Source organism: Idiotropiscis lumnitzeri, chromosome 10 (assembly GCF_059441095.1).
Source record: "Idiotropiscis lumnitzeri isolate Australia: NSW breed Sydney's pygmy pipehorse chromosome 10, RoL_Ilum_1.0, whole genome shotgun sequence".
Classification (NCBI taxonomy): Eukaryota; Metazoa; Chordata; class Actinopteri; order Syngnathiformes; family Syngnathidae; genus Idiotropiscis; species Idiotropiscis lumnitzeri.
In genome coordinates, this window is record NC_142400.1 from 5128611 (window position 1) to 5151688 (window position 23078).

Genomic DNA, 23078 nt, shown 5'->3' on the forward strand with positions numbered 1-23078 from the left:
GAAGGATGTCGTTGACGTAATGAGAGGCCGCTGAACTTCTCGCCGGTGTTGTCATTTGGCGGCGGGTGGCTGCGGGGAGCAGATGGCACTGACAGACTGCAACTTACCCAAAAGCGAAAGGGAGCTCGGTGCATGCTGGGAAAAATCTCAGATGAAAAAAAAAAAAAAAAAAATGGAGGGATGGACGTGCTTGTTGAAAATAAGAGAAATAAAACCTCCTTGTGAGAAATTGACAAAGAAATAAAAAACAGAAGTACTCTGTACTTTGGTTGGAATACAGATTTTGGGAAAAAAATGATTAATTAAAAGGAAAAAATGTATATTCCAAATTGTTAAAAATAGCACTGAAGAATTGAACTTATTTTGATTTTTTTTTTTTATTATTATTAATTAAATATTATTAATTAATTAAAATATTTAATATATTTTGATGTGTCTACCTTACCCAGCTAAGGTGTTGGTATAAATTCCATTAGAGTTGTTGGCATCACAAAAATCATGGCGCAGCACGTCCTTCTTAGCACTCAAGCGGCATTCTTCACACTTGAACTCTCGTTTTCAGATCATGAGTACGCCACTTATATTAGTTGTTCTACCCAGAGAGATGAATGTGAGTACCATTATATTGCCCGTTTACATGTTCATGCGCCACCGTTTGTATTCAATTCATTGCTTAAAGGGTTAAATCACTGTAACAGATGATCGAAGTTCTTCAACCAAACAATTTGTACATCGTTGTTACTTCTTAACTAAGCGTCGTCAATAAACAAACCCAAAAAGCCCACCGATTCAGAGTTGATGCCCCGGCCGGGAGGACAGACAAACATGCAAGTGAAGGAGGAGGCGGTGAGGGTGGGAGGGGGGGGGGGGTGAAAAAAAAAATGATCGTTTCAATTCCACCACAGAGCGAGCGAGGAGGAGGATGAAAAGGAGGCGGAGCCAGGCCAGAGAGATAGTGATGCTCTCTGCAGGTGCCAAAAAGTGAGAGGTAGCCCAGACCGGGGGATGGAGAAGACTCGCTGAGTGCAGGAGACGTCCACACGCAAGTCGCTGCACAACAAACAGGTGAGCATGCTTTTCTTTTTTTTTTTCTTAAATGCGTTCAAATTTAGAGAAATGCTTTCTGGAATCCGTCAAACTGATGTCTGCAATTTATTGCTTTTGGAAGATTTTTGAGGGATTTTTGTTCCTGGTGTAATTATTTCAAATGAATTTTTAAATGTTTTTTTACTACATTTATCCTGGAATGAGACATTTCATGTGCATATTTTTGTTTTACAAAGTTGAATAAGATGTTTTAAAAAATAATTCACACTGAATTGAATATTTGAATAACCTTTTTCGCATGGAATCCCGAATTTATATTGCCCTTTTCTTACATTTTCTTTTCATTTGGTAGATCTCAACAAGATATTTGAATCACTAGTTAAAAAATATTCAAATTTATTTACCTGAGAAAAATAAAAAGGAATCCAAAAAGTGAAATTATCTTCAATCTGTATTTTTCCTTTGCTGCTTCTCTTCAATATTAAAAAGAAATATATTTTTAACTATAAATATTTTAAACCATAAATATACAGCACCACAAAATATCCCTCCCCCCCTCCATTTTTTTGGCACATTAACACAAAACATAAGACAAGAGAGACGTTTAAACATTCCCCCAAAATTGTGATAGTATTAATTTTATTTATTTATTTTTTTTATTATTTTGCCAAATATTGAAATTTGCATCAACCTAAAAAAAAAACTATATTGGTCATGTGTTACTTTTTTCCGAGACACTGTTAAATAAGGCTGCGATGAGTGTTTTTAAGGGAAAGGAAACAAACAACGACGTAAAAGTGTTTGTGCGATACCGTGCGAATGATCCATGTGAGCCCCGCAAAACCTTGACCTCTCTCCAAATCTCTTGCAGCCGTCGTCCCGCTTCAGTTGTTCACCTCGGCCGCCATGTTGCTTTGTCCCGTGCTGCTCGGAGCCACCCTGCTCATCCTGGCCCCCATGGAAACCCCTCACGCTCGCACGCTTCACCCTTCACCTGATAGCGCTCAGGTAGAGTGCGCACACGGGGCAAAAGTACCCACAGGTTGTTTAAAAAATAAATAAATAAATAAATAATTCCACTCAGCTATTTACAATATGCATTTTGAAAACATGTTGGCTGTGTATTAATCGACGTTACGTCTTGTGTATTATTTTCTTTAAAATTGTTCAGAAACACTAAACATGAGTTTCACACACCAAAAAAAATCAAATCAAATAAAGTAACAACTTTTAACATGCGACTGCACACAACACATTTCACACAGTCGTGTTGTTGGCCGGACAGTTTTGTCTCAGTTTGATGACCCCAGTTTAATCCAAGAATTGTTTTTGGAGGTTGGAGGAGATGGGGGTGGGGGGGAGAAAATAAGTGCGGGTTTTTTTGTTGTTGGTTTGTTTTTTGTTTTTTATGCGAATGCAATGGCCTTCGCTTATACTGTCCACAGATTTTTGCCATTCACGGGCATAAAATGCCGGCTTATGGGCAAAAACATAAAGTTGGGTCTGTATCAGGCTGGTATTGAGGTCCAACTATTGGAGCACTGTTTTTTCACGTATTCGTAAAGACAGACGAATACGGGAATCGGTATTGGTGCATCCTGAGCTGATGATTTTAAAAAAAAAAAAAAGGGAAAAAAAAAAAAACCATGCCTGTTTTTTTCCCCCCCTGATTATTATAAGAATTCTTTTCAACCGATGCTGGTTGTTTTTAATATTGGTACCAGGAGACAATTTGCCACAAATAACTTTCAGAACTGACGTTAAATATTTCTCTTAATATACTGTATTTTCTGTTGTCGTCACAGTTAATTAATACTTCCTGGTTCACGGTTCTCCATCTTTTAGGACCCCAAGATCCAAATCAAGTGTGTGACCTCATTTTTCTTTCTTGCATCTTTTTTAAAGTCTTATGATCGTCATCCACTCCAGAGGTTGAAAAATGTATGGCGCCTATTTTGACAATGTAGTAGAAAGCACCATTGCTTATTTTCCAAATGCAATGAGTAAATACTAAAATTATCATGATAAAATGAACTAAAAAAAATTTACTTAAGTCCTCCACACCACTTGAAGGTGAGAGGGTAGGAGGGAGGTTGTTGAAGGCTGGAGAGGCGAGAGGAATGAAATGTCACCATGATTGGATTATTCTCGCTTCTGTTGAATTTGCATTTGTGTTGCGTTGAAGTTAATGGAGCAGATCCTGGATCGCTATAACGACCTGCTGACCATGGACGACCTGGAGAACCTTCTGAGCAGCCCGGCAGAGGAGCAGTCCACCTTGTCGTCCGGGGCCAAAGCGTCCGAGTTTCCCGCCAAATGGGCCGACGTGCAGCCGGAGACGCCCTGGCTCCGCCTCCTCCGAGGTGCCCTGGCCAATCAGAAACCTGCTGAGTCGGAGCGTTCGCGGCGGGGCTGGAACCGAGGTTGCTTCGGCCTCAAATTGGACCGGATCGGGTCCATGAGCGGATTGGGTTGTTAGTCGACAGACTGGTTGATGTGTGTTAGAAGCTTCCAGCACTTTTGTAGCTGTTTCATCATTGCGCTGAAATATTACATGTAGTATTTAACGGTTTCAATATTTCGATTTAACATCAAGCAGCATTTTCTTCCTGTTGTCCAGCTTTTTTTCTTTTTTTCTTGTGAGGTTTTCTAGCTTTAGTCAAGCGTAATGACCAGTGTTGTGATGTGTTGGAATCGTCTCACGCCAAGTGCAAGTTGTAGAAAAACAGGAAGCGAAATAAAAAAAAAAAACAGAAGTTTACATCGTGTCCATACCTCCTGCTCTTTATTTACGTATCATTTGCACCCATAAATAGATTTAACCTTTATGTATGTCTCTTCGCCGTTTGTCGTGCACTTGCTGGCCACTTTATTAGGTACACTTGCGCAATTTCACTTGAGGTAACATTTTATTACGCGCTCAGATTTGAGAAGTAGTCACTGAACAATGTTCGCCATTCTGTAAATATTTTTTTAGAACGTGTAGAATATATTGCTGCCAGTTTGGTTGCCTTGTTTATAGTCGGCCAATATTTAAAATGAAAATGCCAAATAGCATAGAAATAGCTTTCCCTCCACCTCGACTAAGGCTTTGACTATAATTACACGTACACGCTTGATAATTCTTGGTTTGTTTTAAGAGTCACTTATCGATATTAATTTTGCAATTGTTAAATCGGAATGGCTGGTCCTTTCTGTAACTGAAATGAACGAATTCGTGTCCTTTTAGTGCTGTTAACATTTTTCCCCACCGATTCTGAAGACAGGAGATAAGTTGTAAGCGAGAACTGCATTTTTCTACAATTTCTGTCCAGTTAATGCTTGCATTTCTCTCATTTGCCACTAGATGGCAGCTTTAGTGAATATCCAGTTGTGTTCAACTTTTTTGCTTCACAACAAGCTGCTGTCATCTGGACTTTACACCGGCCTTTTAGTCTAGGTTCAAGTTGCATAAACCCGACAGAAGGTTTTTGTAGTCGCATAAACCGCAGTCTTTAAAAAGAATGCAGTGATATCGCTACATCAAGGTATGAATCTAAATCGCATTTTCAGTTAAATTTATTTCCAAACTCAAAATGTGACTACTTGAATATTGACTTCCTGTTTTGCAAGCCACTTAAAAACTCCCCCGCTTGTGTTCCACAAATGATCCGCATTTCTTGGTTCTGCCCCAGAAGCAGCATTTCCGATGCCAACCCACAAATTCTCTATTGGATTAAGGTTTGGGGATTGCGTTGTCCTCGCCGTAATATTCATCTTGGTTGTCAGAAAACCAAGATGATGCTTTCGCTCTCTGGTGTGTTTGAAACACACGTTTCATGACTTTGTCGCCTTCGTCAGAAGGAAACCTGAACTCTTCAGTATTCTGATGTAATCAACGTGTGTTCTCTTGTATCCCATAAATAGGCCCACCGTACCCCAAACGCATCTCCATATCATGATGCTTGAATTAGGCGCTGTGGTGTTGTCTGACAAGTGGGACTGGCTGGCCCCTAAATTCCAAATTCCGATTTTGCTTTCACTCTCACAGTTACTACTGAAATATTCTCACAACCTTCTGAAATGCTCTCACACACTCCGGATCATTGGTAGCATTTCAGTAGCGTACATGAGCCAATCATTTTTTTAGTAGTGTGTGTGTGTGTCTGTGTGTATTTCAGTGGGGTGTGTATAGGAACATTTCAGTAGTGCATGTGAGAGGGCGTCCCAAATGACATCCCCGATGGCTCCTCACGTTTAGTTCTTTGCTCAGTACAGAAGAGCCTAGTGTGGTCTGAGTTCCTTTGAAACAAATTTCCCTTCACACCTCTTTGAAGGATTTTCCGCTTCTTCCCGTGAACAAAACTATACACGAGTAGTCCCAAAGTCTCGCGTCCAAGTGCGGAGTCGCCAGCCGCCGTCTAATCTTAGCTTGCCCTTTACTTCCCCTCTTTGACCTTAAGCTGCGGAGCGGCGAGGCCTAGATTGGCAAGCACGCGGCCAAGCTTTTGGTTCTTCAGCTGTGCTCGTGTGCACGCCGCCGTTTCACAATGGCACGTCTGCAAACACACAGCCGATAGTGCGCTCACACACACACACACACACACACAAAAAAAGGTCAATATATTGCGCGCTGTATGTGGCAAGACTCGGATCGTGAGGCCCTGTGCAACCTCATGGCGGGCTTCCAAGCTACTTAAATGGAAAAGGTTCCTCGTTTCACACTTGGATGGGCAAAGTATGACCTGTGATTTTTTTTTTTTTTGCCTACTAAGCATTTACATATCAGTCAGGTCACCAAAACGGTGGGCCACATGAGTGGCTCGCTGGCCAACTCTTAAAAAAAAAAAATAAATAAATAAATAAATAAATATAGCTCGCCAGTGATTGGACATTGTGACCATTGTTCTGTTTTTTTTTCTTTTTGATTTGACTTGAAAAGTGTGATCGTTTCCTACCTTGTTAAATAAATCATTATTGTGAATTATTGCGAGAAAGCATGATCTGTGCGTTCACGTAGATGAATGTCAATTAGTATGAATTATAAATCAGAATTTTTGGTGAGTGGAGGTTTGTTTTTGTTTTTTTTCAGAAATCTTGTCTCAAACTGGTGGCCTTTCCATTATCTAATACAATAAAGTTGAGTTGAATACGTCTATTGCATTAATTTTGCTTTTTTTTTCCCTCCTCAAATATTTTTTTTATATTCTAAGACGTTTTTTTGTTGTAAATCCTGTGATAAAATCATATCAGTTAAAGCAAATATTATTAGTAATTAAATTCTATAATAAAATTTAAATATTTTTTTTAAATCTTAGTTCTCATTTTAATAAACTGTACAAAACAATTGAGAAATACATACAAATATAAATATGAATATAATTCATTTCTTTACAATTATTTTTTTTTTTTATTATTTTTACACACACATTTGAACACATTTGTTCATGTTTTTTTGTTTTTTGTTTTTTTGTTTTCCCTGCAGGTTGCATTTCCAATCTGTCCCTTTTAAAAATCAAATATGGACCATGAGTACAAAAAAAAAAAAAATTAAGACTCATGTTCATTTACAGACGTTCTGAAAACCACATGCTTACTTTACTATTGCATAAGTTCTCCTCCCGAGATAAAAGCGTAAAGTGAAGGGGTCATGGTCTTTGGACATGAAATGTCACCGTAAGGCAGGAAGAGACCCGATCCCCAGTGTGCTCCCTCTTTATACGTCGGGGTGTGTGCGTGTGTGTGTGTGTGTGTGTGTGTGTGTGTGTGTGAGAAGGTCAGCAACGGACCCGAAGGCGTGCACAGCAAAGAAGCCTGTTGCGAATGTGAAGCGGCCTGGCTGACCTTGACATTCAGAAGGGCAGGAGGGGGCGTGGGAGGGGGCGTGGCTTCAAAGTCCACTTCCTTATAAAAGGCCGAGTTCAACTTTGCTCTCCCCCACTCTCACCTTGAGTCGCAGGACAGATTCAGGCTTCTCACAAACGGTAATGCAAAGCTTTATAAAAAAATTTTTTTTTAACAATTTGAAGCACCTGCTGCTTGATTGAAAATGTTCCGCCCCCTGCATTGTTGACTAACGCCGTCGTTGCCCTTTATTCTCTGCAGAGGACTCACTCAACTCAGGCAAAATGGTCAAAGTCGGTATCAACGGGTAAGGCTTTTTTAATTTTTTTTATTTTTGCATTTATTTTGTCTTGGGTTGTCCGCATGTGTTGCAATTGAATCTCTGTAACCCCCCCCTCCTAAGTGAGCGTTTGGGACACTCAAAGGAAAATGTCAAGCTATTTTTAACTCCACCTCGATGTGGATGACTGGAGATGACCATGTTTGTATGGAAGCCTCTCGGTGTGATGTGCACTGTTGGGTAATAATAGTACTGATAAAATGGAGCCATCTCAGTCAGTGTTGAACTTTGACCTTTAGCTGATAGCAGTTCAAACTTCTTTTTTTTTTTTTTTTTTTTCAAACAGTCAACATCCATTGGCTCACTTGGATGTCTGCCCTTTATCCGCCCACCCTCTGACGTGTATTTTGAACTCCACAGTTAAAAAGTAACAAGTGTTGATCAATCACGGCGCGGCGCTTGTCGTCATCACGCCAATTGGCACGTTTGACTTTGGACCCTCACTTGGGGGGCTTTGCACGTCCAACTATGCAACACTCCTTTACCCTTTGACCTCAAAATCTCCCGATCATGTTTTGTGAGATTCATTTCATTTAATCAGGAAATATGGTTAAAAAAAATATATATTTTTTTAAGCGAGTCCTGTCCAAGAGGCTGCTTGAATCAATTGACAGTTTGAGAGCAACGTGAGCTTTGTTTTGTCCGCATTGAGAAGATTCGCGTGAATTAATTAAATTGAAGTGGACAAATTGATCCGTAGCAGTAAATAAAAAAAATAAATAAATAAAAAGTTGTCAGCATAGAAATGCAAATTTGCATCAAACATTTTTTGCCTAAGGTTTTTGATATAGATGACAAATAATGGGGGCCCCAATACAGAACCCTGTGGCATCCCCTTCCGGACAGAAACAGATTATTTACCACTGTGCTAATTGTTGTTACTCTTTCAGTTTTAGTATGAAAAAAAAAAAAAACTTTCAGAAATCTTGAGCGCTTAATTTTCCCGCCCACGTCGCCACCTAAAGGCCAGACTGAAATCTTCAAATGTTTTTCCTTCCTTGTCAGATTCGGCCGCATTGGTCGTCTGGTGACCCGTGCTGCTTTCCACTCCAAGAAGGTGGAGGTTGTGGCTATCAATGACCCCTTCATCGACCTGGAATACATGGTGAGGTTTCGCTTCAGGGGCTTGATCAGATGCCCGGAGTGGTAAGACTTGATTTTAAAAGTCGCCACCCCCCCCTCCCTCCGCCCAATTTCTAGGTCTACATGTTCAAGTATGACTCCACCCACGGCCGCTTCAACGGTGAGGTCAAGGTTGAGGGTGACAAGCTGGTCATCGACGGACACAAGATCACCGTGTTCCACGAGTAAGTCCAAAGCGGCATTTTTAAAGATATTTATAAAAAAAAAAAAAAATGCAAAAAAGTGGGGTATGCAGTATATGAGATGGTTAAGAAAAAAATCCGTGTGGTGTATGTTGCATTTGTTTTATTTTGAAAATTGCTTGCATGCGTTTCTAGGCACATGTCAAAATGCTCATTTTGGTCATGTGATTTGCAAGTTGATATTTATATAAAAGAAAAAAAAAAGCGCAGCAAAAATGCATAAAAAAATGAAATAAAATTGTTGATCCGCAGTTATTTTTTTCCTCATTTTTAAAAAAAAAAAAGAATCTTATCGAGTTCCCTGGCCTCAACTCAATTTTTGTGGATTACCAGGACCTGAAAAACCGAGAATCTCCATCGTCAGATTTAAGAAAAATCACTTAAAAATATTTATAGGTATATTAAATTTTTAAAAAATACTCGGTCAATTAGTCCAACAATCCTTCTTCGAGGAGAATTTTTGGAAAGTCAAATTAAGTTAAAATAAAATGAATAAAAAATCCAAACTGTTCCCATTAGTCTTGAAGTGAGCAACTTTATCGCCTTCTTTCATCAGAATGCCCCAAAAAAGGTTGTTTTGTGTTCCGTTGTGCTTTTATTTGACCAACGTAATCAATCCCCAACATTTTGTTTGGTGCAGGAGGGACCCCGCCAACATCAAATGGGGCGATGCTGGTGCCCAGTACGTGGTGGAGTCCACCGGCGTTTTCACCACCATCGAGAAGGCCTCCGTACGTGCAACCTAATCTCATCTGCCCTGAAGCGTTTTCTGACCCAAAACGTCTAATCTGTCGTCACCTTCAACCGCAGAGCCACTTAAAGGGCGGCGCCCAGAGGGTCATCATCTCCGCTCCCAGCGCTGACGCACCCATGTTCGTCATGGGGGTCAACCACGAGAAGTACGACAACTCCCTCAAGGTTGTCAGGTGAGAATCTGCCGCTCATGACCAAATCTTGCTTCTCCGTCCCATCAAGTATGTTTTTAAAGCTCCAACTGTTTTTGTCTTCATAGCAACGCTTCCTGCACAACCAACTGCCTGGCCCCCCTGGCCAAGGTCATCAACGACAACTTCGGCATCATCGAAGGCTTGATGGTGAGGATTCGAACCCACGAAACCTTCGACAATAGTGGCAGGAGGGGAACTTATTCCACTTTTTTTTTAATAACTAATCATCGGTGATGTCATCTTGGCTCATCAGAGCACAGTTCACGCCATCACCGCCACCCAGAAGACGGTGGACGGCCCCTCAGGCAAGCTGTGGAGGGACGGCCGCGGCGCCAGCCAGAACATCATCCCCGCTTCCACCGGCGCCGCCAAAGCCGTCGGCAAGGTCATCCCCGAGCTTAACGGGTAAAATGTGGAAAACTGTGAATAGAACTGCCACATATTTCTGAAGGACTTGAGTCACGTTGTGATGCTTTTTGTTTGACAGCAAGCTGACCGGCATGGCCTTCCGTGTCCCCACCCCCAACGTGTCTGTGGTGGACCTTACTGTCCGTCTGGAGAAACCCGTGAGTAGTCCCACTTACTCAGAACTAGGGATGGACATTCTTTGCTCAAGTGTTGTGGACACACATGCAGTGTAGGAAGTTTTGCACCAACCCGTGTCGCTTTCAATTTGAGGGCAGCCCGTTTTGTCAAGAAACTAGTTTCGTTGAAAACATTTGCGCCCCCTGCTGGTTAGTCCCTGTCCCGTTGCTTCAACACGGTTAAATGTGTTTTGACGTGAACGTTAGTCATAAGTTGTACGCAGCCCGTTTAGGCGGGAAATGTCTTAGTCCAAATGATTTTCCTTTTGATTTTTGTTGTTGACTAAATTGCGCCCTCTGGTGGTTGCCTTCAGGTAGCGTTTTTTTTTTTTTTGTCCTGCTTAGTCTTGATTTGGTTTACAAAGTACACGTGACCTTCTTTCTACAGGCCAAGTACGACGACATCAAGAAGGTGGTGAAGGCTGCCGCTGATGGACCCATGAAGGGCTTCCTGGGATACACAGACCACCAGGTACGTCATGCTAATTTTTTTTATTCTCCCCCCAATTTTCTTTTCTTTTTTTTTTTTTTTTTTTAAATTGACTGTGTGACATCCCCCATTGCAGGTTGTGTCCACAGACTTCAACGGCGACACCCACTCCTCCATCTTTGATGCTGGCGCTGGCATCGCCCTCAACGACCACTTTGTCAAGCTGGTCTCCTGGTACGTGTGGCGTTTTGAATGTAAAACTACAGAAAGGACAAATTATGTGACTGGTTCTACGCTATTTAAATGTTTTTCTTCCAATAGTTGACGACGTTGTTTCTCTCCGTAGGTACGACAATGAGTTTGGCTACAGCAGTCGCGTGTGCGACCTGATGGCCCACATGGCTACCAAGGAGTAAACCCAGTTGGGCGACTCTGTACTTTGCCACATTCTCCACATCAGAGTTCCACATGTACACCAAAAAAAAAAAGTTTGACGCTGTGCACGTGGAGCTCTGCCTTGTTGCGTTTACTCGATGAACCCCGCTGCCTGGGAAGAGACCCCCCCCCACCTCTTTTCCACAGATCACAAAGGAATTATTTGTAAAATTTCTTTCTCTGAAATGTCCTGTTCTGCGCTTGTGAGGAGTTGAAGGTGTTGAGTGTCTGTGGTACTTCAGCGATGCAGTCGGCGGAGAAATAAAAAGTCCTCTTTGTGAGACTCGCGGGCTCTTTTGTGGTATTTGTGCACAATCCAATGACCTATATATACATATATCATCATCCATCATGGGAGTTATGTTGCAGACCACCCCCAAAATAAGTGAAATCCACCGTACAGAAATGCTCTTTATAAATACTCCTTTGGTGTGATTTTTTTTTCAGTACTTATAGATTTTTTTTCCCAATATGCATATGTATTAAATATTGAATGAGAGAGCAATGGATAAGACAAAAATATTGTACAGTGTAATGGTGCTGCCCCCCCCAAACCTTTCTCACAATATATATCAATCATGCCCAAAGGTGAACGTTATAAAAATACAGCATTAGTGGAGTTCAGGCTGAGTTTGAAATTATCCCAGTTTTCACCTTTATTGTCCAAAGTATACCGCCATCTATTGGTTGACCGTGGAATTCAAAATAGTTTATAAACTGCACTACACTAAATTTGCAAAACAGCGGAACACAGAAACCGTGATGGAGCGGGAAGGTTACTGCACCACAAAGCACAGAGTAATTAAAATTTTCTTATTTTATAATCCGCTGAAATCATGAATAAATTCTGTTGATAAATTAACATTTCATGGAACAAGTAATATAATTTGGTAGTTTTTATGCCAACGTAAGTGGCCTGGACAAATCTGATTAAAATTATTGAAAGGCTTGTTTAAATAAAACAACCTTGTTTCATAAATAAGAAAGCAAACTAAACTTAAAGAGATGCTTCTTCCAAATGTGAATCGTAGTTTGTTGTGACGTCACCCAACACCGCTCACAGCACCTAGGGGGCGTACTTTCACGACATCCGCATTGTTTGACGTACTACCGCATGTAAATAAACCTCCAAATATTTCTCTTTTTGTCGACTCATTTCAACTCGGTGAACATTTTATTTTCATAATTTCGACACCATTCCTAATAAAATTATCATTTATCTTTCACAATTTGTTTCTAGTGGCGCAATATGGTGCGTTAAAGAGAATTACAAGAACCTCTTGCTCGTTTGCTGTCGTCATTACGGTAGAGCTTGTATCAGCTGCACTTGTCCTGCGGTCACATTTTGTTGCCACAACTCGGAGGGACGCCCTCACTTCAGATTTCTCCTTCATCCAGCTGCTTTTTTTTTCGCCTTGTAGGGACAAATCCTCCTCTATTTTGCCGTTCTCCGAATCGGTCATTTGGGGAATTTTTTTTGCAGTTTTTTTAGGCCCGTGTGTCATCGTGCAGAGCCAACAGGAGCAGCAGTCGTCGTTAAAACCTTCTAATCTGTGAGGATAAATCTAATTCCGAGACAGTTATATAAGAAGGTAAACGCTGCGCATCTCAACCGCTCGTTTTTTTATTTTTACCGGTGGTTTTATTGACATTATTCTGCTTTAAGAGAGACATATCCCGCCCGTGTTCATGCCAGATCTGCAGCGCTTTAGTTTCCCATACCATAGCATGAATCCATTGTTGGGGGCCACGGCACATCTCCAACAACATCCGCAGCCGAGCCAGGCTACCGGACAGCCCGAATCCCCCTCAGGCCTCCTCCCGGACGCCGTGTTCGGCTCTGCGGACCCGGCGTCTCTCCTGCTGGGTGATCTTCACGGTCACGAACATCCGGGGCCTGAGTTCCCCTCCCACAGCTCGCCTTACCTGCACCACTATCAGCATCAGCACCCCCAGCCCTCAGTGCACCATCCTCCCGCCGCCATGGCTCTGCGCAACGACCTGGGCTCCAACATCAGCGTGCTCAAAACCCTCAACCTGAGATTCAGGTGCTTCCTGGCCAAGGTGCATGAGTTGGAGCGTAGGAATAAGGTTCTGGAGAAGCAGCTGCAGCAGGCGGTGGAGGCCAACAGCAGTTGTAGGCCGCACACGCAAGAGGCCGGCGTGCAGACGGGTTTCGTTGGGGCCATCCCGCTCAGACCCGGCTCGCTCCCCTTCCACAACACCAACAACTCAGCCAGGAGGCCCACAACCTTGTCCTGCCTGGCCCCAGAGAGCGCCACTTCCACCCAAACTGACAGCGCTTGTAACCCGGCCATCACCATCAGCCAGGCGTCCCCCTCCGCTCTCTCGCCTGTGTCCAGAACCAGCGGACGCTCTGTGACTACGGCTCCTCGCTTCCTGCCGGGCACCATCTGGTCCTATAACCCCACTCGCAGGTACGGGTCGGAGCGTCTGCCCAGCCCGGGGGTGTCCTGGATGCACCCGGATGGAGTCGGGGTCCAGATCGACACCATCACCCCTGAGATCAGAGCGCTCTACAACGTCCTGGCTAAAGTCAAGCGCGAGAGGGACGAGTATAAACGCAGGTAAGTTGAATTATAGTTCCATTTTGAAATTCCAAAGCTGCAATTTGAAAAAAAAAATATCTGGCATATCACTAATTTAATTAAAAAAATAAAATAAAATAAATAAATAAAACTAAAGCAATTTTTTTTGTTTATTGTAGTATTGATCCATCTATTGTTTATATTTGTTAAAAAAAAATAATGGGCAGGTGACCTGGGAAAATTATCCATTTTAAATTGCAATCATACTATTGACAAAAAAAAAAATGCGATTTGAGTATTTTTCAAATTCAGTCCTACTCATCGGTCCATTCCAGGCCGAAATGGTTGCACATGTGCCAATGTTGCTTGTCCGGATAAATTTGCACGGCTTATTTGCCACAAAATAAGTACTGCTCACGCCGCCTCAATTTACTGGGCCGAATTTTGGCCTCATTAGCTCCTAACTAAACATTTGTAATGCAAATCAACTTTCCTCATTGACATCAATGCAAATGCCATTAATCTGTTCCAGCATTCCCACAAACATACATTTTTTTATGACATGAAAAATGCCTCTCTACAGTCTTATAGGCTACTATATAAAATCATAAAGCCATAATGGATGGGATTTTTTTTTCCTGCTTGATAGTGATAAACGTGTTTGTTGTACTGCTTGGCCAAAGACTTTTGCCAGCCATTTGAATTTTTTATTTTTCATACTTAAGCCCTGGTTATACTGTAAATTTCTTTGAAAAGAAATTTGTCCAAGGTTCTGTATTGCACTTCTAAACATTTTTTTGGAGCAGCTGCAGCTCAGCTGTCTCTGGCTGCGTCAGCATAAGTCCCACCCAGTCTGATACTTCGCACAGAGGCAGGTGCTGTTGCTCGGAATATACGCCCAGCATAAACAAGTCAGTTTCTAAATATACGAAAGAATGGAGGTCAATCGCGTTTCGATTGGTCTTGTGGGGAACAAGGTCGCAATAGGTTGGGATTTTTTTGTGAGAGTTTGTTTTTATTTTTTTATTTTGACTTTTGTTTTTAATTCAGTTGGTTTTTAATTAAAAGTTTTTTATTTTTTTTTTTGTTTTTGTTAAGATTGTACTCGGTTTAGGTATTTTTTTAAAGATATATGGAGTATTTGTTGAGTGCTATTTAAAAAATATACATAATAATTTTTTGGGGGGAGAGTTTTGTAACTCAATTTTGTTCTGCCCACAGTTCATTTTGGTGTAATTCCACTGTCGGCCACCAGATGCCGACACTTGTTTTACAGACAAGTGAAAACAGCCAATTAAATTTAAATGTAATTTATCAGATTAAAAAACACATCTTTGTTAGCCATGTTTTTATTTACTTTTTGATTGAAATGCTTTAAAATCTAATTTATGTGATATTTCCTGCTTCCCAGTTTTCTCAAATGCCACTAAAGTAATTTGGGGGTAATGTCATACAGTCGTTTGGAGATATTTCCCCTGTTCAGTTCAAAGTCACAGGAAGAGTTTTTAATGGGAGTCCAAATGAGGCGAATGACCTCATACATGTCCAGCTTCAAATAACCTTCACGTGTTGAGCCTTTTTCCCCTCCCGAGCGACTTCAACGTCGGCTTTGGCGCCAGCCTCCTTCAGCTACGACTCACCTTCACGGCAGAAAGGAACGTTTTGTTGCCCAGATTTAATTTTTATTTATATAGCTTGGTCATGCACGCTCATCGTTTTTATTCGTAACCACAGAGTGCTACCCACCCCCCCCCTCCGGTCTCGCCTCTGCTCCCCCCTCTTGCTCACTCCTCACCCTATCTGCATTGCACCATGCACTGCTGCAAGGTGGGGTGGGTGTGAGGAGGGGGGGGTGTCCCGCCTCGCTAAAGGTTGCACGCTCCTCTCCGCATTCTCCCAGCGTACGTCTCCTGTTTTGTGGACTGTTTGAGATGCAGGAGCACTTGGAAGAGATCTCGATGTGTCGCAGTGTTTGAGAATCAGTAAAGAGATGATGCGGCAGTCGGCAGAGGGGAGCGACATTCACGCACAGGCGAAGGGAGAGGGGGGGGGGGGGGGGTGCGGGCTTTTAAATGTATTAAAAGTTCAGATTTATAGGATGATTTTCAGCATCATGACGGTGCACCTTTTTTCTCAAACCAACAATTTATGAGCTTCGGTTCCTCTCTCAAGTTTTCAGTTTATCCCAAAAAATTGTAGGAGGATCGAATGCTTGCAACTTCCAAACAGTTTGGGGAAGGCTCTTTACTCTTCCAATAAATCCATTAAGACTTTCTTTGGGGAGTTTGATGTTGCCGAAGCCCATCGAAAATTGTCATTTTGTTTCCTTGAATAATAATTCGGATAGTAATAGTTTAAAAGATGAATCATATGACAGCACTCGGGGATTCTGAAGGCTTTGAGCCGATTATATGTGTACAAGCATGTGCCGTAAAGGGGCGGGGCTTTTGGGGTGTCGTCGCGGAGTCTCCACGTGAGCGTCGAGGCGCAAGTTGTGGCCAACAGCAGCTTTTGCGTGAGCGTGGAACTGTTTTTCGATAGGGAACTCTTGGTTATATTGAAAACTTTTCCGATGACATTTTTTTCATTTGGGACATATAAATGAGTGAGACGCTTCTATGTCTGTTTGACTTCTAGATGGGAAGAAGAATACACAATGAGGACAGACCTGCAGCAGAAGATCGCTGACTTGCAAGAGGTAATCATTTGCAACATGACCAGGAACTTGATTTTTTTTTTTTTTTTGTTGCATTCATTTAACTGTTTCCCCCACCAGATTGCTCCATTAAAATGTATTCAGTTTTTTTTTTTTAATTTTTTAAAATATATAATAATTTTACTTGTCCACTGTAAATCATAAAATAAAACATGAGCAAAATAAACATATTGACATTAAGCATTTTTCATCAACTTCACATAGACTTTTATCTTATTTTCTTTTATCCTTTTATAAAACAATCAACAAACGTGAAGAGAGCCCAGTTGTCTCAATTCCACCTTTTGCACATTAAAATAATTTGTATGCCTGAACAACAAGGAAAAAAAAATGTTTACTAAGTGCATTTTTGGGGGGGAATTTTTGGACATTAAATTTAAAATGCTATTGGGCTGCTGCTCTGCTGCCGTGATGCTAAAGTAACTCATTCACGACCACCCGAGTAAAAAAAAAAAAAAATCTTTGACGTCTTTAGCCGTCAATGGTATTAAAGGAGTCAACACAGATTCAATTAATTGTAATAAAAAAATGGTGATGAGGATGAATAGTTCACCTGAGCTCATCAGCAGCTCGGTTGAATAAGTCAACAGTGGGGGGGGGGGGGGGGGGCGCTAATAGACGATTACCTCACCATCAAATCCCGAGCTCCTCGCCGCCACCGATGCGTTTACTATTGCCGATGTTTTCATCTGGTTCATCGGCGCTCAAAGCTTTTATTGTGCTCATCATGACCTCCTCTTGCGTAATGTGCGCAGGACCTGCAGGAGAGCGAAGGCTGCCAAGATGAGCTGGCCCTCCGAGTTCAGCAGTTGAAGGCCGAGCTGGTTCTCTTCAAAGGCCTCATGAGCAACGTGAGCGCCGCACTGCCGACATGACGTCATTCCAAGTGATGTCATCAGAAAAATGCATTCATGTTTTTTTTCCCGTTATAGAATCTGTCCGATCTGGACACCAAAATTCAGGAGAAAGCCATGAAAGTGGACATGGACATCTGCCGCAGGATCGACATCACGGCTCGCCTCTGTGACGTCGCCCAACAGAGGAATTGCGAGGATGTCATCCAGATGTACCAGGTGGACTATTTTTTCACGTTGATTTTTCTGTACTTGTTCAGGTGTCACTACTTCCGCTCCTGACAATTGAAAGGTTATCACGACTGTCACTGACTTGCCCCACAAATACGTGCGCAGGTTACAAACAACCAACCGCCATTAAGCCTGCGCCGCAAACAAACGCCCGTGTCCGTCAATGGCAGCGAAGGCGATGAACCAGTCAGCACATCCGAGAGCGACGTCGCCGTCGTCAAAGAGGACGAGCGGCAGCAGCACGGCAACTCGTCAGCCAATCAGATCAACGAGGAGATGCAGAGGATGCTGAACCACCTGTGAGCGATTGCACGTGCGCAGCAGACCTCTTGGAATTTCCCGCCTCTCACGTTCATCTTCACCTTGCAGGCGCGAGTGCGAGTTTGAAGACGACTGCGACAGTCTGGCCTGGGAGGAGACGGAGGAGACGCTACTGCTGTGGGAGGATTTCCCAGGATGCACGCTGCCTCCTGACCCCGCCCACCCGCCTGGAGAGGTAGGCTGCGGCTTTAACAAACTCTTGCGTGCCAATTTTGTGCTAAAATGTGCACAGAAAAATTAAGGCAGACTGTGAGGAAATTTAAATTTCATTTAACACAATGACAAAAAAGTGTGGACATTTTTTTTTTTACTGCTGTAAAAAAATCATGACCTATTTTTAATCAAAATAATTATAGATACTACAGTAAAAAAAAAATTCTTCTCTGTGACTAACTTGGCCCATGTTTGTTTCCCTTTCTAGCAGGACGACTGTCTGGAAAAAGTAATTAATGACACTGAGTGCTTGTTCAAGTCCCGAGAGAAGGAATACCAGGAGACCATTGACCAGATTGAGGTAAAACATTTGCTTCAAGTTTTTTTTTTTTTTGTTAGTGGTTGAACCACCCAGTACTGATACTGGCTGGCATTGGTTTCAGTGCCGACGCTTTACGTCAGTACTCATACTGGGTAAAAAAATTGTAAGAATTATTTTTAATAAATGCTTTGTCCAACAACACTCTGTTGGACACATATTTTCTTAGACAAATACATACCAATATATAAACACATACATTCCTACATACTAATTGAATCAAATGTAACAAATTCAACTGATTTCATGCGCCACTGCCCCGTTGTGTCCAATCATTTACCACCAGGGGGCAGTGTAATACTTATACTATATAATAATATGGAAAGTCTCTTCGAAGCAGTGAATATTAGTTTTTTTTATTTTATTTTTTTTGAAGGATGACTATTGTCTGTTTGCGTGTGTTGCTACACATTTTTATGTTCTAATGTAAGTTGCTTCGAGGGTAATGACTAAAGCAACATTGATGTTCATTTTGTTAGCTTTCTTTGACATTTTACGTTTCCTGTTAGCATTAAGCTAGCGCACTTTCGTTCGTTTGTGTTTGGTTACATTCACATGGAATTCTCTGTTTTGTTTGAACTTTTTGAAGAATTGTTCTTCTCTCCGCCGCCATCTAATCCTCAATATGAAATTAAAAATGCATAGTGTGGGTTGGAACGTTCCGCGACGTTTTTAGAAATGACTGTGAGTGTAGTAAACGGCGACTGAAAGTCCAACTGTTCCCTCCAGCTGGAGTTGGCGACAGCAAAGAGCGACATGAACCGCCACCTGCACGAGTACATGGAGATGTGCTCCATGAAGAGAGGCCTGGACGTCCAGATGGAGACGTGCAGGAGACTCATCACGCAAAGCGGCGACAAGTATGCACGCGCACCGACACGCCATCACAAGATCAAGCGTGTGGGAAGTCAAAAAGCACAAATTTACATGTACATATGATATGCCATCTCCGTGTGCGGCAGTAACGCGGCGACGCAGACTTCCTCGGACGACAGCGACCAGCGAGAGAGCGACCGGAGCTCGGCGTCTCCCCCGTCCTCGTCCAGCGCCGGGAAGTCCTGACACCTGGCCGTTGCGGTCATGTGATCTGCAAAACAGTACCGCACCGTCGCAACACCACCCCTGTGGCCCTACAAACATCATCATCAACACAGTAGTCAACATTCGTATCGTCCACGTTAACGTGAACATTTAGTCGGAATTTGGTAGAAAATACGAAGCATTCTAATTAGTGCAGGACCGAAAGAGGTTTTGTAGTTGCTCCAAAAAGGTTGCGTTTAAATGAAGAGGCATCAAAATGTTAGCAAATTGGAGATTTTCTGGAATGATTTTTTTTTGTGTGCCAAATGTGACTTTCTTTTTTTAATCATAAATTTTGCGGTATTTGTTCAATTTTTGTGAGACAAAAACTAGATATGTGTGGCAAGATAAACTTTTGGGGGGACAAAATTAGCTTTTTTTTTTTTTTAAAGGGGACAGAAGGGGTGCTTTGGGCTAATATTTACAATATTTGGTGACAGTCTTTTTGAGACAAAGTTTAATTTTCGGGGGCAAAATATAGATGTTGTCGCTAAATTTATTTTTGGGCGACAATTACAACTTTTGGTCGGATAAAAGTAATTAATTAATATATACATATGTAAAATATAAAATATTGAATTTTTAATTGGGGGGGTCGAAATAGTGCGTTCGGATTAATCCCCATACCTCCAAAATGTTCACTTTTCAAGAGACCCCCAAAACGGCAAGTTTGTCACCGATTAAAGGAGCGAGCAGGCAATTTTCAACCCTTCCGGTATTTTGTCAAAATAGGACTGACACGTGTAGATTGAGCAATAGTACAGATTTGCGGGGGAAAAAAAGGAAATTTAAGAAATTCAATTAAGGGTTTTGGACTTTGCAAGATTTTGTGGGGAGAATGTAGCGTTTTCTTGGGGGGGAAAAATACTGCAATAAAATTTAGTAAGAGTGGTTGGCCAAATCTATTTTTGGCGGTCAAACGTGAATGTTTTGTCTAAAATGATGTTTTTAGGACAGCATGTGCGCCAACAGTTGGCAAAAAAAAACAATCCAGTCCTCACTATAATAGTGCTTCAGTTTCCTACAAAATTTTCATAAGGTTTATTTTCCATGTTGAATAGAGACACAACATTAGTGTAGCTCGTTCGCAAACGAGAGAAGTGAGCATCGCAATACGCAGCCTTCGCGCGTTGAAGATTTGAGCAAAACGACAAATAGACAATAAGAAACATATTCATCCTAATATTGCTAACAAATATGCCTCGTGATTAGTACGACTTTGCCACTCCGATGTCACGAGTCAGCGTTTTACTGCCTTACAGCCGCACTGTGCAAGCTTGCTTTGGTGAATTGTGGGAATTCAATGCGCTTTCGTGATCAAAACTTGAAACGTCAGCAGCTGGGGCGCACGCTGACAACAAGCCGCAATCCGACTTTTTGTCACAGCGGCAAAGATTTATTGGTCGCTGATGACTTTCGTGGTCAAGTCTCGGGAATTTTATGTGCAATATTCCCAGTGCACTTTAAACGACAACAGCGACAGGAAGCGACTGCATGATCGAGAAAAATAGTTGCAATGTGTGACTAATACAGTGGCGCCTCAACGTACAAGTTTTTGGAGATAATGGGCCCCGAGTGCTGTTTTTATTTATTTGATTTTATTTTTTTTCTTCTTTGTTTTGGCTTGTGAGCAGTGACTTAAGACGTGAGTTCGCTTTATTTTCTTCCCCCACCAACGTGCTTGATGTAAATAAATCAACTTTGATTTTGCACGTAGAAAGTAACGAGCGAAGCAATGAAATAACGACACGTGCGCTATCGCTTGTAAAGCCGTCACGGAGAAACACTGTAAATAGAAAACTCAATTTGCTCTGTGACGCCATCAATTGAAAACACTTTTCGTCATCGGGCGGCGAAACGATCAAGTCGTTCAATTTCCGAACAGTCGAGGCTTATATTCCAATCATGCATGGTGCCATTTGACGGAAGACGAAAGCCGGAAGTGAGCGACGTAGCGTACAAGACGTTCGACTTCCTTTGACTTTTGAAATTCTGAATGGAGAATGTTTTCATTGAAAACACTTTTAAAAGACGTTCGACTGAGGCAAATGAAGAGGCAAGCACAAGCAGCCCAATTCTTCTTTGAGCGTTCGATATTTAGATGAATGGTAAGGAAGTCTTGAAATTCATTATTTTAGTGTGCAATAAATACCGAACGAAAACGACGAGACGTGGCGTGTCCACGCTGGTCCACCATTTCCTTTTTTTTTTTTTTTTTTTTTACCTTTCATGACCTTTTTTCTCCCGTTACGTCACTGTTTGGCGGTACACTTATATCCAAATGTGGCAAAATTCATATATTAAAAAAAAAGTCCTGTAAAAGATTTTTTTTTTTTTGCAGATGCAAGAATTCCGCCCAATAGTGACGAAATGCGCTCGTGCTGCATCCATTTTGAAGTAGCTAGAATGTAAACAGCCGGCCGGGAAGGTTTTAATTTTACAGTACGAGCAAAAAAAAAAAAAAAAAAAAAAAAAAAAAAAAAAAGGCTTCTAATGTGATTTATTTTAAAACTTTTTTTTTTTGTTTTGTTTCTTTCAATTCCGTGTACACGTAAACGCTTGAAACATTATTTTAGCATCCTTGCACAGCCGTGAGATGTTCTGTATGTCAAACAAAGAGGGGGACGAATAAACAACTTATCCAAGCAACATGACAAAAGTGTGATTTTATTTATTTATTTATATATATATATATGTATGTATATTTAATTTGATTCCATTTATTAGCTTCCGGGCGTTTTTTATCAAATTTAAATCGACACATTTTATATTCTTCCAAGTGGAGCACGTTTCAACTTCAATTTTTGTTTTATTATATAAATAATGGTACATCGTGCTGCTTTATTTATTTTGGGAATTGTCGCAGAATACAAAACCATCTTTTTAAAAATGGAGCAAAATTAGCATATAGCATTTTCACTTTAGCACGATGGCCATTTTTTTGGAATGTTCTGCAGCGAAAGTGGAATTCATAATTTTTTTTTTTAATTAAGGAGAATGCCATTTTTTTTTTTTTTTAAGTGTGCTGCCCTCCTCTTTTATATTGTTTATCGCACGCCTGCTCTTTTGCATTTTTTAAAGCGATTATTTGTACAATGTCGCTACGTTCAACACTACTTTTTTTATGAGGCCGATACCATAAAATGTTAGTTAACATACTGATGAAATATTGTGAACAAATCCTTCCTCTCTGACACAGATGATGATTCGCCCGATGTGGCAAACTGCCAACTAATGCTGAGGAGGACTTACTTGATGTCCGATTTTATTTTTTTTTGCCAAGTATCTGTGGCAGGTATCGGCCCGGTATCGATACCTGGTATCTGTACTCGTCCATTCCGTAGTACTCTGTACTTGAAGTAATGTGCGGGTAAGGACAGGCACAGTCATTGTCTGACATTTATTGAACAGTCAACACAACGAGCACACTCACACAAAAGCTGCTTTAAGCCGCAGCTCACGTCATGACCCTCACGTAGACTCAAGTTTTTTTTTTTTTTTTTGTGTGTGTGTGTTCTAGATGCAGTCTGCTTTGTGAAACTAAAAAAAAAAAAAAAATGGATGTTTTGTCTATTGCTCAACGAGTTCACTTTAAACATTTTTTTTTTCCACTTTCCTATTCCTTGCCTGCAACTAATGAATCGTGTGTGAGAAAGAAAGTTTCACGTTGCGCATCCTAGACTGTAAGTCAACTTGCCGAGTTTCCGTTTGAGCAAAACCTCACCCGCTTTCAAGTACGGTAAGTGTCGATGCGGAGGTCCTGAGCGCGTAGCCGTGAGGCAGGTGCTCGCTCGCTCGCTCAGTGGGCGGGCGAGACGTCAGCTGGGGAGGAAAGAGTGACGCCGACGATGGGTGGAGGCAGGC

At 41.6% G+C, this 23078-nt stretch overlaps 3 protein-coding genes across 3 annotated transcripts; all 3 read left to right on the top strand.

Annotated features, from left to right (window-relative positions):
• Positions 1–916: 916 nt before the first annotated feature.
• Positions 917–3875, top strand: nppcl (natriuretic peptide C-like). Its single transcript, XM_088307163.1, has 3 exons — positions 917–1065; positions 1919–2055; positions 3233–3875. The coding sequence occupies exons 2-3, from the start codon at positions 1954–1956 to the stop codon at positions 3524–3526; spliced, it is 396 nt and encodes a 131-aa protein (XP_088163289.1). The 5' UTR covers positions 917–1065; positions 1919–1953; the 3' UTR covers positions 3527–3875.
• Positions 3876–6906: 3031 nt separating this feature from the next.
• On the top strand, positions 6907–11214 carry gapdh (glyceraldehyde-3-phosphate dehydrogenase). The gene is made up of 12 exons (XM_088305846.1): positions 6907–7010; positions 7132–7177; positions 8216–8315; positions 8411–8517; positions 9176–9266; positions 9346–9461; positions 9548–9629; positions 9736–9887; positions 9970–10048; positions 10455–10538; positions 10633–10730; positions 10843–11214. Exons 2-12 carry the CDS (start codon positions 7155–7157, stop codon positions 10910–10912), a joined length of 1002 nt encoding a protein of 333 aa, XP_088161972.1. The 5' UTR covers positions 6907–7010; positions 7132–7154; the 3' UTR covers positions 10913–11214.
• Positions 11215–12241: 1027 nt separating this feature from the next.
• Positions 12242–21863, top strand: LOC148328763 (non-homologous end joining factor IFFO1-like). The gene is made up of 9 exons (XM_088307419.1): positions 12242–13519; positions 16118–16178; positions 16952–17047; positions 17129–17269; positions 17387–17580; positions 17651–17777; positions 18024–18116; positions 18864–18994; positions 19097–21863. Exons 1-9 carry the CDS (start codon positions 12621–12623, stop codon positions 19194–19196), a joined length of 1842 nt encoding a protein of 613 aa, XP_088163545.1. The 5' UTR covers positions 12242–12620; the 3' UTR covers positions 19197–21863.
• Positions 21864–23078: the final 1215 nt, after the last annotated feature.